This window comes from Barbatula barbatula (assembly GCF_947034865.1).
Source record: "Barbatula barbatula genome assembly, chromosome: 7".
NCBI classification, from domain to species: Eukaryota; Metazoa; Chordata; class Actinopteri; order Cypriniformes; family Nemacheilidae; genus Barbatula; species Barbatula barbatula.
In genome coordinates, this window is record NC_136770.1 from 15,102,703 (window position 1) to 15,119,489 (window position 16,787).

A 16,787-nucleotide genomic window follows, 5' to 3' on the forward strand; every position below is an offset into this window, starting at 1 on the left:
GTATCAAACCCTCACACAATAAATTCATACAACTCATAAAACAATAGTCTCCAGCTGAACGTTGTACCATTTGTCTATAAGAACATCTCCCAGTTGCCTCGAGAGGTTGAAGCAGAGAAACTGTTTCTCCATCATCTTATAATTGTGGAGAATGTTGCTCTTGAAACCCCAAACAGTGTGCTGTTTAGGTTACAAGTGCTCCTGCTAAATGCATATTATTTTGTCCAACCCCTGTATGTTCAAAAGATGTGCAATACACATTGTTCCACAGTTCTGACCTTTAGTTGCCATATTGGAAAACAAACATCAGCCTCCAGAACAAACACTGACTAGACACACTGTTATAGACACTGCAGAGTCACATTATTCAGATAAAGTAAAACCCTGTTGTGACAACATGCATCATTAAGTGAACTTTTTTGTCACTTCACATCCATCAGGCAATATAATCGAAATAGTGTTTGGAGACCCGAGGATAAGTCATTGCTCACGAAATGCTGTACGAATACTCGTGAAGATTGATGGAGAGTTCAGAGTCATTTAAAAAAGGGGGGAAAGTGCTGGATGCGCCTGCAAATTCTGTAGAACTCACCTGCACTAACCGACTGGAGCTGCTTTTCTGCCGCATAGAATCACCTCTGCGCCATTAACTGGAATTGCTTTGACCCCCTCTTCAAGATTTGCTTGCAGCGGACGAGAATACCATTTCAATCAAAGCCATTTTACTCTGCATAGAGGTGGTCATGAATGCCCTCATCCACCGATGGCACTCCGGATCATCTACTGTAGTGGTCATGTTAAAAAGCTCATCCAAACAATCTGGATGAATGTTTGGGGTTAATGCAGACGCTTCCTGTGACTATTTTGCTCGTGCTGAAGTTTGTAACATTACAGTTAGTACATATAAGACAATGGCAAAGTGATGCAAAATGAGGAAAATAATTAAATGGGAAGTACTAAATAGTTTGTCTCATTAGCAGCATATTTAGAAGCTTTTGTTCATACCAAACCTGTCTTCTGTGTCAGAATTGGGAAACTCTTTTAATTTGTGTCATGCCCCCTCCAACCTGTTATGAATTAAGACATCCTTGTGGTTACATCTCTTTCATCGCAATGTTTCAAATGCTGTAATACGATTCTATTAAAGAACTTCAAAGCTTAGTTTCCCATTATTTTTAATCTTCTCACAAGCAATTTACAGGATTTCAATCTTTGGCATAATCCAAAATTTAAAACGTCTGTGAACTCTTTGGGTACCTGTTATAGCATCATCAAAGGTAGGTAAACAGAAAAAATAAATTAAACAATTACAGTTTGTAGATGATGACAACATGACAAAATGTTAAAACTATAAGGAATTGCCACTTTTCATCCAAAAATGTAAACACTTGGTGGCAATATGTGGAAATGCATTTAATAAATAAATATTATTTAATATATTGCCTTATAATTTCCTGTAGATTCCCATGTATTTTGTCAAAATGGACTTTCCTTAAATAAATGTGGCATAGTAGGAATAAATAAGTTAGTTTTTTCCAATGTGTATAAAATGCATCCGTTCTGTTTGTCACTACATCATAATGCATCACATGCTGGTTTTATAACTTTGCTTCTTCTATGTCCTATGCAGGCCAAACTTTAGCCGTTACGCACTGTATATAGTTAGATGTCCATCCTGATCTCTCTGGAATTTGTAACTACTTTACAAGGTGCCTAATTGCATGAATTCATATACGTTGTGAATCGTACGAAACTGTACGATCACCAGACAAAAAACAATATTAAAGCCCCGCCCCAAAAGATGACGTCACTTGCGCGAAAGCAAATCATACTAAAATGTATAAATGCGATCGTACCACTTCATATGAATTAGCCAAAAATAGCCACATTGCAAAATAGTTTGAGAGTGTTGAAATGTCCAACAGTCTGCTTGCGGAGAATTGTGCTTTGACATTAGTTAAAATCACAGGGATGTCCCTAGTGCTTAAAGTGGTATTCGGTGTGACGATGAGAGTTACTGAATCCACCAAACAAATAGCACAGTTCAGTGGTTTAGAACCCAAGGGGGATGGAAGCATTCAATTTTGCATAGACACCCAATGGGTTCTGGATCACTGCTTTTTGGACCCCCTGGGTGAATCAGTGGATCAGATTTTACACCTGGGTCCAATACATCACCAAGAATACACAAATAACAGTTGCGGAGAGTCAGCTATGAAGATCAGATCTGAGTAGGTTGAACTGGAGTTCGTTGTGTGAATACAACCCTTTGAATTAAAAAAAGGAATGCAGGTGCTGACACATACCGAAATGAATTGAATCTTGAGGGTTTCTTTTTCAAAGGGTTTTTCACAGTAACAGATAAACAAAACAACAACCGATGACTTCTGGTTCCTCGTTCTTATAGAAGCATACTCTGCATGGCCCATACACTGAAATCCGTCTGAAAGCAATCCATCTGTAGGCCTAAAGCATTCCACAGTCAGTCATGCTCAATATTCATCATATTCATTTTCTCCCTTAGTTCTTAAAGCCAAATCTGTCACACTAACCCTGACTAAACCCATGTCTCAGCTGGTCTGAATATGGGTTTGTCTCCGTGCTTATTTATGCTAGTGCGGTGTGCTAGCAGTCCTGATTATTGAGTGTAGAGGAGGTGATTTCGCCATCTCCTGTAAAAGTGTGTGACTAAAGAATTTACCTGCTCTGCTTTTGTCTGCGAGATATAAAGCTCCATCCTGCCACATCACCCCCCATATATCTCTATCAGTAGTGTCACTCAAGATTATTCTTTGCTGCAATTCATTAACTCATGAAAAAAACAAAAGATAGCGCTCGAACTAAATTACTTTTATTTTTAATATGATTTTTTGGTTAAAAATGATGTATACCTACCTCAAATATGAACAAAGATAATGACAATCAAACATAAGAACCTTATTTAATGTTTATTTGCAGTAAACTATTGTTGAAAAATAAAATGACAAATGATGTGTTATTTAAACTGAACAGCCCTTACAGATGTTATCAATTATTAGAGCTTGTGTCTTTTTCAGGTGTCAGTTGTGTAAGATTTGACCTGATAACCTCTCACACTAAAGGTGAGAACTGTTTCTCTGAGGCACATCTATTTCGGCTCAGGTAATGGGCTGAACCCCATAAGACCAAAACCCTAGAATCGCCCCTGGCTCTGACAATGTCCATTCTGGCTGCGTCCATATCGGCTCTGGTTTGAGAATATTATTGTTCTAGTCATTTATCAACAAAGGACAATATTACAAAGTTTTGTGTTGCATTCTCCACGCAGCCTATTTGGTTTAAGTCACATACTCTTCCTCCTGCCGCCTGATGTTCTTGCTATTGCAGGAAACCGTCGCATGCTGTGATTCATCAGTGCCCCTTTCTTTACCCACTGAAGCCATTGCATGGTGTTCGGGTTCCCATGGCGATGGCTATTTTTTCCTCTGATGAGGTAGAATTTGCTTGTACCTCTTAGCCCATTATGACCTGAGGGCTATACAATAATGAACCGAGGACAATGCAAATGTGGGAGACGGTTACATGGGCAGGTGTTGTGACGAAATGAAGCAAAACATATCTTTAACATCGACCGTGGACGTTTTTCGAAAGGATCAAAAAGAGATCTCCTTTCCACCTTATGAACTGATTGTGATTTAAATTCAGACAGTGTATGCTGGGCAGCTGTACACCGCACTCAGTTAAATGTAGTGTTTTAGGGATCTATCAGCATGTACACTGTAGAAATAAATACACTGCTTAAACCTGTTTTGTACACAAGGGGTTACACTCTAAAAATGGTTTGGTCCAACACGAACTAACCTAACTGTTGGGTTAAATTTTTGGTTAGTTTGGTTCGTCCATTTTTAACCCAACCATGGGTTGAAGGGGTAGTTCACCCAAAAATGTAAATTCTGTCATCATTCACTCACCCTATTTGAAATATCCCTTTAAGTGTAGGAAAGTCTACCACACCATAGCTTTTTAACTAAAACTAGTACGATGATGCCATTTAATGTAACTTTTTTTTAGTTGGTGATATGTTGATTCACCCAAAATGAGAAAGAGGATTTCTCAGCTTATTAATTGTGTCGATTATTTTTTTCATTTGCTCTTATCCCTGCAGATCACATGGTTACAGCCCCCCCATATTCTCACTCGTTCCATATAAGCGGATTATGAATTTAATGGATGTCCAACAGATGTTTACTGTGACACACACCAGCTGGGGCTAAATTAGCCCTTGGTATTACCTCCAAATACACAGTTGTATTTAAACAAACAATGAAACCAGCTCCGATCTTGTTGCATGCAATGTAAATAGCACACAGATACAGTAATAACAGCGGTGGAAAGTAACAAATACTTGTGTTACAGTACTTGAGTAATTATTTCTATTTTTCTACTTATTGTGGTACTTTTACTCCTACTTGAGTTGAATGAAAATAGTTATCAAGCCATCAACTTCGCTACATTTATTTTTCACCAAAAGCAAAAAGTACAACATAGACAAAGTCGTTTTGACAGGCACTTTTCAAATTAATGCATCTGTGGGGCCAGCCCTGCTCTTCAGACAATAACGGACAACTGATAACTGTCTTATTTGGGCAACACCAATCAAAACTTCCAGATCAGCTGGGGGCGGGGCACTTAAACCACACTTTGACATTCAGTCACTGGCGCTTTGAATTTGCATTGCTAACATTTCAGTATTTAGCTATGCTCATATTGTGATTGTAAATTGTGATTTAGTCAGCTCCTGCAATGGGTCATATCTGTCGTGACTATGCATCATAATATGGTGATTAAGCAGCGAGCAGTTCTAGAGCTGTAGTTTTAAACACCTTCTTCTTAAAATCTTTGTAAAGCTGTTTGCAAATGTTCATTAGAACAATAGTTTTGAGCCATACTTAAATAAAAAAAATGTACTGGCACCTTTATGTTAACATTGTTTTATCTCTAATTTCTTTGATCAAACCTATCACTTTTATTCTGTGCCCCTCATAAAACCATTCAAATCATGTTACTTTTGACATAACTAACTTGTGTGGTTGTATGTTGCTTCTTATCATAGACTAAGATAGAAAAAATATATATTCTTTTATAAAATTCTAAAATGCTGTGCAGGCTTTGTTGATTATAAATATGTTCCAGAGATGGCTTGAAGAACAACATATGCATTATTTTATTGTCTTCATATTGCAGTCAGTCAAACATCTCAAGTTTTCTGGCTCACTTGTGGTCTTTATGTAAGTGCCCTCCTGCCCACAGTGAATTTTGTTATTACATGAACAAGTTTACCTCTTCATAATACTCACAAAACCCCATTTGGGGTAAGAATAGAAAAACAATAGCCAAGGACTTTGTAACACTGTACCAATGCTGCTAATTTTTCCCTTAAAATCATGTTTTTGATTCATCTGGCCTTTCGCTCATTATTACCTTTTTGTCTTGTGACCTAAACAAAGCCTTTTCACTTGACCCTTAAAACATGTCAAGTTATATTTTTCATACAGTGCTAAAGGTTCACAGGCTGAGAATAAACAGTGTGTGAAATGATCAAACAATATACACTACGTTATTCAACTCAGCAGCCTTTTTCACACCATCTACAACCTTTCTTTTTATCTTAATACTGAATTGAAGGCACTACGTTGTTGTTTCGTTGCATTCGGCCCTGAGTGCACTTAGATCATTAAAATAGGGCCCTTAACATGCCAAGTCAGCCATATGCGATGGTCATTATACTAAATTACTGTTTAATTAAGAGGACGATTACACGATAAAGAACAGAAAAGTTTTTCCTTTGCGTTTTTGAAAGGTTTTACGTACACACGACTGCGATCTGCATAAACATGGATCCCGGAAAATGAAAAAAACAATGTATTATGCATGCCAGGTCAGTGGAGGGTGCTGTTGCGCTCAAAAGAAACCCTATGTGCTTGCGCACATCCGCATACACTGTTTAAATCTAAAAGCGCTTTTAATACACTTTGTTGGCGTGTATGTGTGTTTATAGTAGTGTGAATATAAATACTATGTCTCTGATGTGCAGTAAATGTACTTTTTGCTAGAGAAATGATAGTAAGTATGTCATGTGGCACAAACATACAGCATGTATGCATTATTGTTTGGGGAATACTTGTGCATGCCTGCGGACTGTACGCGTAATACGCATGGTTAAGACCTCATCATTTTTGAAAAACGGTGCCTTCAGAGTTTACAAGGAAACGATAATGCCGTCGTTTTCCAAAACTTGCACTTTGAGATCCCTTTTCAAAAGATTGCGTTTTCAGTTCCCCAAAATGCCATTTTTGTGTAAATGAACAGCCAAAACGCATAAAAAGTTTTCAATTTTTTGTTGAAAACGGTCTCATGTAAATGGCCTCTAATTCAGTTTCACAAATCTGTCCATATGTGGTCATGACCAGTTCCAGTGCGACTTGAGTTTCTCTTATCATAGTCCAAGAAGAATTTTAATGGAATTTTATTCAAAGAACAAAACAAAAAACAATTAGCAATTAGGATGGAGCTGCCTCTTTTGCATTTAGTGCACTTCTGTTAAGAGAATGACAATTACTGCAGATGGCCATTAGACACAATCACCATTTAAACCTCTGTCTAAAGAATTAATATGTATTTGTTAGAAACCTAATCATGTTGTGTTATTAATCAAGGTCTGGGTTGAGTGGATCATTTAAATTTCTACTCAGTTATCCACGAATGCGGCAAATAATGGAAATTCTTTAAAAAGTGGATTTAAAGGGAATTATGTTTTTTCTCCAATGGACAACCTGAAATGTGTTAAATCATTTTTGTATGCACATTTATTTTATGGGTAGTAAAAGAACACAATTAACTTTATTTTAAACGGTTTAAACAAGACATGAGTTTTGGCAGGTGTGGTGTATATATGGTGCAAAACTTATAGATAAAATGCTGCTGCAAGATCTTAGACAGAGGCACAATAGAGGACAAGCAGACTATTTCATAATACAGGATGTATTATAGTGTAACCATAATTTCATTTTCTTTGAATCTGCATTGAAATACACATTTATTTCCTGTGACAACTCCATTGTGATGAATAAATTGCAACAGCTGGAGCTCTGAGTTTCTCAATGTGCTTCTGTAGAAGATGTGATTCAGTGTGATTGGATCTTAATTTCATCTTAGTTTATTTATTCACTCATAAGCACACAGTCTTGTACTGTAACTTTCTGTTCTGTACTTTAAACTGCATTTTTGCATCTTGCAGTTGGTTTGGTTTAAAGTCATGAAATCATTATTGTACAAATTTTTGAACGTCTACAAGAAATGAATGGCGAAAAATACTTTTGACAGTAACCCATGCCTGTAAAAAGAATTGGGCAGAGATTAGTTGCACTTTATTATAGAAACAAAATCCCCTTTTAGAATGTGTCACTCTAATCATGCATTTACATGTAACCATTATGCCATTTTGGCCTTTTTGGTGCTTAACATTCATGGTCACTATGAACTGTCACTGCATGTGTCCAAAAAATTCTACTGTTGTGTTCTGTAGAGAAACAATGTATACAGAGGTCTGGAATGCAATGAGGGTGAATATATAAGTACAGAATATATTAATATGGGGGTGAACTGTTTCTTGAACAACACTGTTCAACTGCTTAATACAAAAAAGTGCATACAATATTATACACATAATAATAATAATGTATATAAAATCTAAATAATCAGTGTTAGAGCAGAAACAGAGAAAGGTTTTAAGATTGGAATTCACTATCCTCAGGAAACCTCTTTTTCAAATATATTGCAAGGTGGGGTGTTGATACCAAGATTGATGCTGTCTACAATCCAACCCTAACTTCTCATTTACTTGTATTTCCTTTCTGCCTCTGTCTTTCTTTGTACCTGTGATCCGCGTTTTATTAGCATGCTCTGGGCTAGAGAGACAAATGCCCCAGTTCAATGAATGATTCCAAACTGCACTCAGGCATCCATCACACGTGAAGGGGGAGCTAGGGGTCACTGGCTTATGCTCTGTGTAATTACAGATGGATACCCGCAAGATGAAATGATTTACAAGTGGAGAAGGAACTCGGTGCAGGCTGCCGATCAGAAGTCATGGAGACTGTATCAGTTCGACTTCATGGGCCTGAGGAACACCACAGATATTATTAAGACAACAGCAGGTAATTGCTTTCTGCAGCTCTATTGTTTGGATCAATTGAGAATATGATTATGTATTAGGTGGCGAAGACGAGGATGGATAAAAGAATAAGGGCTGCTGATGATGTGTAGCAGATATGGGGAAAGTTGCCACACCTCCATATATATTTATATATGTCTAAGATATTAACATTTATAGCATAAAACTGTAGACTATCAAAGGATTTTGAGCACTAAAACAATAAAAAAATGTATGAACCGCAAAAAAATGAGAGGTAGCACACAGAAATCATGCATAGAAATGTTTGCAAGTCTATGTTTGGAATAGCAGGAATGGCACTTCAACCAAAGCCTTTCGTGTATTATTGGTAGAACTTTAGCACTTTTTAAAGCTCCATGAACTCTTAAGTTGGGCTGTCAAATTATCAACCAGTGTCTAATAAAATCGTGTCATGTCAAGTGTGCAAAATGTTGTATAATTATTATGTATATATAAATATACACACATGCATGTAAATATATAAGAGTAATTATATTTGAATATTAAATATTTATAAATTAAACAAATATAAAAATGTATCTTCACTTGTAAATATTTCCTAAATATATACATGTATGTGTGTGTGTGTGTGTGTGTGTGTGTGTGTGTGTTTATACATAAATAATTCTTATAAACACATATACAGTACATATATTACGTAAATCAAAACTTATTATGTATATGATTAGTCACCGTTAAATAAACAAAAAAAGATCAAAGTAAACAATTACATATTTACAGTAAATTTACAGAGTGGCATTTCAATGATGACGTGACCTATAGCAGAACCTGTGTGAAAGCTGTTGTAACATGCCATTTTTACTGCCCTTGATGTCCCCGCAGATATTTCCAAAAAACACAATTATTGCCTTCAATTCAGTATTAAGATAAAAAGAAAGGTTGTAGATGGTGTGAAAAAGGCTGCTGAGTTGAATAACGTAGTGTATATTGTTTGATCATTTCACACACTGTTTATTCTCAGCCTGTGAACCTTTAGCACTGTATGAAAAATATAACTTGACATGTTTTAAGGGTCAAGTGAAAAGGCTTTGTTTAGGTCACAAGACAAAAAGTTAATAATGAGCGAAAGGCCAGATGAATCAAAAACATGATTTTAAATTATTGAAAACATTTGAATGCAGCCAAATACAATCTTAACATTGCAAGTATTTGAGGCCCTGGACCACAAAACCATTCTTAAGTAGCACGGGAATATTTGTAGCAATAGCCAACAAAACATTGAATGGGACAAAAATATAGATTTTTCTTTTCAATCTTTCATTACAGCGGTAAGCCAATAGAGAGCATTGAAACAAACTTGTTTCCTCTTAGCAACTGCGATTTTCTCAATACTTTTCAATTATTTGTTATTTGTAAATCTGAATTTCCAAAAATAGACTCATAAAACTGGTCCAGGGTCACATTTAACTTCTAAGACAGATTTACAGAGTAACTAGATATGCTATATATATATATATATATATATATATATATATATATATATATATATAATAAAGAACGAATGATGAACCAGATCCATTTGCTGTTTATTGTTCAGTGATTGTTTAGCTGCTATAAAGCAAATCTTATCCTTGTACAGTGTGCATCTGCCTGTTTGTTTGTGAACACAACACGCTCACTATTAGCTGTAAAGATTGTTTGTTTGCTTTCCTGCGGCTCAGCTGGTATAGAGAACAGTGCTATCAACACCCTGGACATGAGATCCATAACCAGAAAAATGTACTGTGCTGGAATTACTTCACTAAGGTCTTTTCATACTCTCAGAGTATCTGAACACAGAAAAGTTCTTTCTCATACAGAGAGATGTTGACTTTTAATTGAAGTGATTGCAGGTATTTTTAAAGATTTGGTTGGCATAATGCTATAGCATGACCTTAATATTTGTTATATGTTCAGCTATACAAAATTAGTGTTTGTAATGGTACATTTATGTGCCTCACATTTGTCATGTTGGTTACACTTGTTAACATTAGTTAATGCATTAGCTAAGATGAACTAACAATAAACAATACTTTTACAGCATTTATTCATCTTAGTTCACGTTCATTTCAGCATGTGTTTATACATTTAAAAAAATTAAGCATTGTAACATATTTAATGTACAATGGACTTACATGAGCAACAAAGATAAATAAATGATCAAAAACTATAATACTCCTTGTTCAACCTTATTGTAAAGTGTTACCATCGTATTTTTCCAGGTGATTACGTTGTCATGACGGTATATTTTGACCTGAGCAGAAGAATGGGATACTTCACGATTCAAACCTACATCCCCTGCATCCTTACCGTGGTCCTGTCCTGGGTCTCCTTTTGGATAAAAAAAGATGCAACTCCAGCCAGAACAGCCCTAGGTACATACAGCAAATACAGACACCTGAACCGTGTGCGATTCATCCATGTGTGACTTGATGTTTTTGTGTTTTTTTGTTTTGTTTTGTTTTCCTAACCAACAGTAATAAAGTCCTTTTCCCTTTGATATACGGTAAGTTTGAAGCTATTTTGGCCACGTACACACTGCACAGTTTTGAGACTGAAAGTCAAATCAAATACGGGAGTGTGTACAGAATACCTGAGTGACTCTTGACGTTGTGATAGTTGTTGGGACTAAAATCACCTGTTGAAAAAATGCAGTAGAGAAACATCATATTTAACTACAGTGTGTACGTAGCCTTTAAGATTATGACAATTTATCTCTATAAGTTATTATTTTTAAACCCACTTATACTGTATAGAACTACAATCTATCCTAAATCACACAAAATGAAGCAGAGTTACACAGCGTCTATTCAGTATGATTATTTGTATACACATGTTTTTTTTTTTAAAGAAAATAGAAGATTGTCTGTGGTTTGATTTTTAAGCACTTTTTAATCAGCTCACATTTATTCTCATTTCATGAAAGCCCTTCATTGTTTTTGTTTGCTTTACTAATTTCTTTATAGTTTACTGGTTTGATTACATCAATGTCCTGTCCTGGTATATGTCCGCTTGTCAAGGTAATTTTTCTTTTTTCCAATTTTCATCAATATTTCATTTTTATTGCTTTTTTGTGTCTATTTTCTAAAAGAGGGTGATTGTTTAGATTTCATGATTGAAATTTTCTTTAACTGTCTTCATGAGTACAAACACATTTTTGGGACTCCCCTTTTACTTGTATTATACAACTTTAAACTGCAACACAATCAAAGCAAATGCAGACAGACTGTTAACCATGACTTTATTCTTTGCATACTCTTACACTGTCGTGTTCCATTACCTCTGAGAAGACCACACATTAATGTGGCCTGAGATATTGGTCCCACTGAGTATTCCCTATTTAGCAAGCCGGATCACTGAGGATGGGAATAGCAGGATCACAGATTGACATAAATTGGTTATCCACAAACATCCTGCTGTTAGACGCTAAGAAAAATGAGAGGCAGGAAGAAATGTTTGCAAGTCTATGTTTGGAAGAAATAAACTGGCAACATACTCTAAGAATGAACAGAAGGATGAATGCAATTAATCTGTCTAACAAAAGAAGTCATTATAGCTTAACAGAAAGAAAGAAAGCAGGAGCAAAAGTCGAGATTTGCTTTACAGGTGTCCAGTTGATCGATGGTGTCCAGCGAGAAAGGCAGCAAAGATAAAACATCAGTGAAGGACAGACCTGCTCTCACAGCTGCGTAAATGTCAAGTTCGAGAAGGGCGTGACCAAGAGAGAACTCAGAAGAACAGATAGAGGTCAAGTTTAGGGGCCATTTAGTCTTTAAAGACCAATTGAATCATTAGAAAAAGATTGAGTGTCTTTAAAAATAACCAGTGGATTTGTTACTCATAGACATACAGTATATAATACCTAGACGTGTAACTGTCCGCTGGATTGTATGTCAAGGTGTCGCCATATTGGTCAGGGCAAAAGCAGACTATAAGTGAATGGTGGGGCTGCAGTTTTCTGCATATAAACACAATAACGGTTTAATTTCTCAAATAATTCCAATTATTAATTATTTATATGTGGAGTACAATAACGTTGTGGCTCCAGTTAAAGATGGTTAGACATACATTTTTTTACATGTTTTTAAATTAAATTTAAAGTAGATTAAATGAAAAATACTATTAATAATGCACAACAGTGGTATTTGTTTTACCGTGTCACATACATGTTTTACTGCTGAAATTGTTTTACCGGATTTATAAAAGAACATCTTTTATTTTTGAAATTGTATAAATTATGACAGAAAAGGCCATTTCCCCAGTTAAATATCGTTAATAAAAATCGAAAATATGAATCGTTTTACCATTGGGTTTTTTGATTGATGGTTCAAATAAAACTCAGAAACAATCTTAACATTATGTGTTTTATTCTTGACTAATACTTCCACATTTGGTTATTTTATTCTGTTGCGTACATCCCTAACAAATTACTGAGCATGGCCATTTAATGGATTCTCCTGAATAACAGGCTCAATTAATGTATATTATATGTATATTTCACAATTCCTTATGACAAAGATTTATAAAGTATAACTATAGGGATAATAAGGACATTGGGACATGATACATTTGTACTCTACGTATAACGCAAACCACTGAAACGTGTTAAGAAATTTTAACGTGATTGTGTTTTAATGCCGAAAAAGCTCAGCTCTTCCACTCACTTCTATGAGTTTAGTGGGCATTTGCCCTACATGATATGGGGGCGATGTTGACGCATCTCAGCAGCGGAGCAGAGCGGCCACTGTTGTGTCTAGGTATTATGTATCTATGTTTTTATGTCACAGCTTGCTAATAATTATTTTTCACTTCTGGGAGTACTGCAGATGGGGAGAAATATTCTCATCCAAGAGAGCAAACATCCATTAAACATCCATTCGGTTGTTATGCCATACTTACCCATTTTAAAACAGATGAGTGAACTCGTGAGGTTACAAAGAAAGCTTAGCAGTTTAAGGAAGTGCAAATTTAATAGATGTATTTCATTTACAGTTTTTTTCTAAATCAGACAGGCAGTCATTCAGCTAAGTGACACTGTATCAAAGGAAGTCAATCTAACATGTAGGGGTAATCACTGTGCCCATAAAGAATGAAGCAAAAAGGAATGAAGTGCAAAATATCTGTCGAAAATAGATGAAGCTTTCTTGTTTCCATAGAAACCCTTGCAAACCTCTCTATAGCAACTCTAAATGGCCATGCAAGAGCTAAGATTGTCTGCACGCTTCTATGATGCGATGTTTGTGTGGGTGGATTTTTTAACCTTGCAGGTTTGTCTGTTCTTGTCGAGTGCAACAGAATGACATCAACTGGATAGGTGTCAAAATGTAAGGACAGGTGTCAAAAGAAGACTTGTGTTATTTTTCTGAGGAAAGAAATAGATGGACACGCCTTAATCAAGTTTGCACTGTGGAAAAGCAGTGCATGATTTGCTTTGAGACGAAGAAATGTGTTTAATATTCAGCAGGGGTATCGTTGTATTTTACACACGCTAATAATGTCAGAATACACTTCATATGATTAAGCTAATATTTTCCATTAGCGGCCATTTCCTTTGGTACCAGCATCTAATTTTCTCTTTTGGTTGCGCAGGAATAACAACAGTTTTAACCATGACAACGCTCAGCACAGTGGCAAGGACATCACTACCCAGGGTGTCGTACGTCACGGCGATGGACCTTTTTGTCACCGTCTGTTTCCTGTTTGTTTTTGCGGCCCTCATGGAGTACGCCACTCTCAATTACTACTCCTACAGCGCTAAACCAACCTGCAACAAGACAAAAAGACCGGTGAGCATTATTTTCGGACATTATGCTAGTTATATCTCTTGAGTAATGTATTGGTAGTAATCGTGGTCGTAGTATATTAATTCTGTATTATTATTATCATTAATAATTACAATGATAATAACAATAACAAGAATAATTTTAAGTCGTTTATCATAATCATAATAATTATGCGTAATAAGCAATGTTCTATTATTATTATTATTATTACATTACTAATAATGGTAATATTAATAATAATGCTAATATTTAAAAAAATAAGAATGATTACTCATAATAATTGTAATGATCAACCGTTTTCTCCCTTACGAAATGTGCTTTTATTATTATCATTTATTATTATTGTTGTTATTATTAATATTAATATTATTATCAAATGAAAAAGACTAATTATTCTACTGGACTAATCACACAAAGGACAATTAATATAACTAAAAAAATAAATAAATAAAAATGTATAATAAATTCAAAAGATCTTCAAATAATAGTAGAGTTCATATGACAACAATGACCATAACAGTTATATTGTTGGAACCACAGGAATTGTGACAGCTGTAGAACTATAAAACATTGACAGTCAATCGAAATTAAATTGAAGGAACTTGTAATAAGCATTGCGATATTTTGTGTTTAAGTGTGTTATCTAATTCATTAAAATGGCCTTTTAAAAGTAGCCTAGTGAACTGGTATCATAAATATAAAGTATGGCAATATCATGGTGCTTTGTAGGCTGTACTATACACTGGTTCCATGGCAACTAATATGCATTATTAGTGTTTAATAACTCTTTTTTTTAAATCAGCTGTATATAAAGTCATTTACAAGCTGCACATGAAGCTTTTCATTTAGTTAAAGAATTTATTAGGAATTTAATTCCTGGCTGGCAAAATAAAAGGACTTTTTTGAAGGTTTGGTTTCACTTGATTGTAATTAAATATTCACTCTTTCTGTTCTGTTTGACAAATTCAATGAAAAGATCAGAATCAAATGTCTCTGTTTCTAATTTAAAGTATTGAAATAAAAATAAAAATGAATTTCTTGAATTTTGCGGAAAATATAATAGTGTAGTACGTCACAGGCACCTGAAAATTTTACATTAACCTGCCACTATCCCACCACTCAGAAACAAATAACTTTGCTCAACTCTTTTATTAGTTTAATAACAGTACAGTGATGTCATTACCAACCCAAGGTATGTTGAAAGAGGTTTCCCAGGCTCCTCTCCCCCATGTATTTGATAGTGGTGGATATCACAGTGTAGTACAGTTGAAAACTAAGATTTCATTAGGCTGGTGCTGTTAGTCTTTCTCTGTTTGTGTTATATGACACTAGATTACGGTCGAGCAAGCACATCTCACATTTTATTCCATGTGCATCTCAAGCGGCAGGTTAAATTTTCTCGCTCCCTTTCCCGATAACTCATTTTGATTAGATCGTATCTCTGCTGAGAAGCGAAGAAAATTACCATAGCAATTTTACACAAAACAAATATTACCCTATAGGTGATCTCACATAGATTATCTTTCAGTGCTGTAATTACCACGCTTTTCTAGTTATGTCTCAATAATGAGATGAGTAACTGGCATTAAAGAGAGAATACAGTCGGAGAGTTTTGCATTGTGGGCTCTGAAAGGATTCAGAGGAAGGGCTGTAAGGATCGACGACCACGCTGGGATTTGAGGGCATTTTACCTGCCTCAGTGAGATTGATGCTTCACTTGACCTGCCCATTGGATAAAACACTGTTAGTTCAAGTGGGTGGGAATCTCCTGAAAGCCACCATGATCTTATGGTTTGATTGACATCCCACTCTGAAGGATTTGTTTTGCTCACAGCATAGATTGTATGAGTGTACCCTTCATCTCAGTTTTGTTGTTCTCTTGAACTATTGTTCTACAGCCCCATCCAAATGAAAGGCTCTATTTGCATTTATTCAGAATGTGTTTGCGGGACGCGCATCGCAAACAAGAGCCCTTCAATTTGTAACGGGATGTTGTTTATGTCCAACAGAACTACTCAGTGCTGGATGTGGGTCCCCCTCCCACCGTGATAACCCTCAACAACTCCATGTACTGGCAGGAGTTTGATGACGCCTGCGTGTACGAGTGCTTGGACGGAAAAGACTGCCAGAGTTTTTTCTGCTGCTACGAAGAGTGCAAAGACGGAGGGTGGAGAAAGGGTCGTGTGCATTTAGACATTTTGGAACTCGATGCATACTCCCGCGTCTTCTTTCCCACCTCTTTCCTATTGTTCAATATCGTCTACTGGGTAGGCTACTTGTATCTTTAGCGACCCTACACACCTCACAACGCAAAGACCTTAACTTTGTCCGGGGAGACTGAACCTTTTCCGGGGTACAAAGAGCGGACACTGGTTACCAGAGCAGAGCTGTGGTCAGAGGACTTCTCCAGTTTATCATGAAAAATGAGACGACACTACAGCCGAAAGCTACAACAGGTGTAATCCTAAATGCCAGACTTTTTCTACATTGTCAGGAAGTATATCACCACAGGCTGTCTATCTGGTTGCGTTTTTCTGGCAGAAATCTTTGCCTTTTGTTCTTCAGGTACCAGGAAAAATGTTTCACGATGTTCCTCACACACAATCTCATCTTTTTATGGGTGAGAAAGCAGCTGTTTGAAGTCAGGGTGCGAAAAATCCTTAGGCCAAGACGAAGTGAGAACAAAATGCCTTGCGAAGCATGCGACCCTCTGACTTTTGATGTCTCATACGATCCTGGTCGAACGTTCACATTAGCGGAAATCTGTCATTTAGCCGTCAGTCAAAACCAGA

At 36.1% G+C, this 16,787-nt stretch overlaps 1 protein-coding gene across 1 annotated transcript in view; it reads left to right on the forward strand.

The window, feature by feature from the left end:
- The window catches only part of gabrg3 (gamma-aminobutyric acid type A receptor subunit gamma3), a gene marked incomplete at both ends in the record, with an annotated part of 102,362 nt that extends 86,079 nt beyond the window's left edge, over positions 1-16,283 (forward strand). Inside the window, 4 exons of the mRNA XM_079460286.1 lie at positions 8,058-8,195; positions 10,435-10,634; positions 13,792-13,998; positions 16,005-16,283. Of these exons, the coding sequence (XP_079316412.1) occupies positions 8,058-8,195; positions 10,435-10,634; positions 13,792-13,998; positions 16,005-16,283 (824 nt within the window). The remainder of the gene's footprint in view (positions 1-8,057; positions 8,196-10,434; positions 10,635-13,791; positions 13,999-16,004) is intronic.
- Positions 16,284-16,787: the final 504 nt, after the last annotated feature.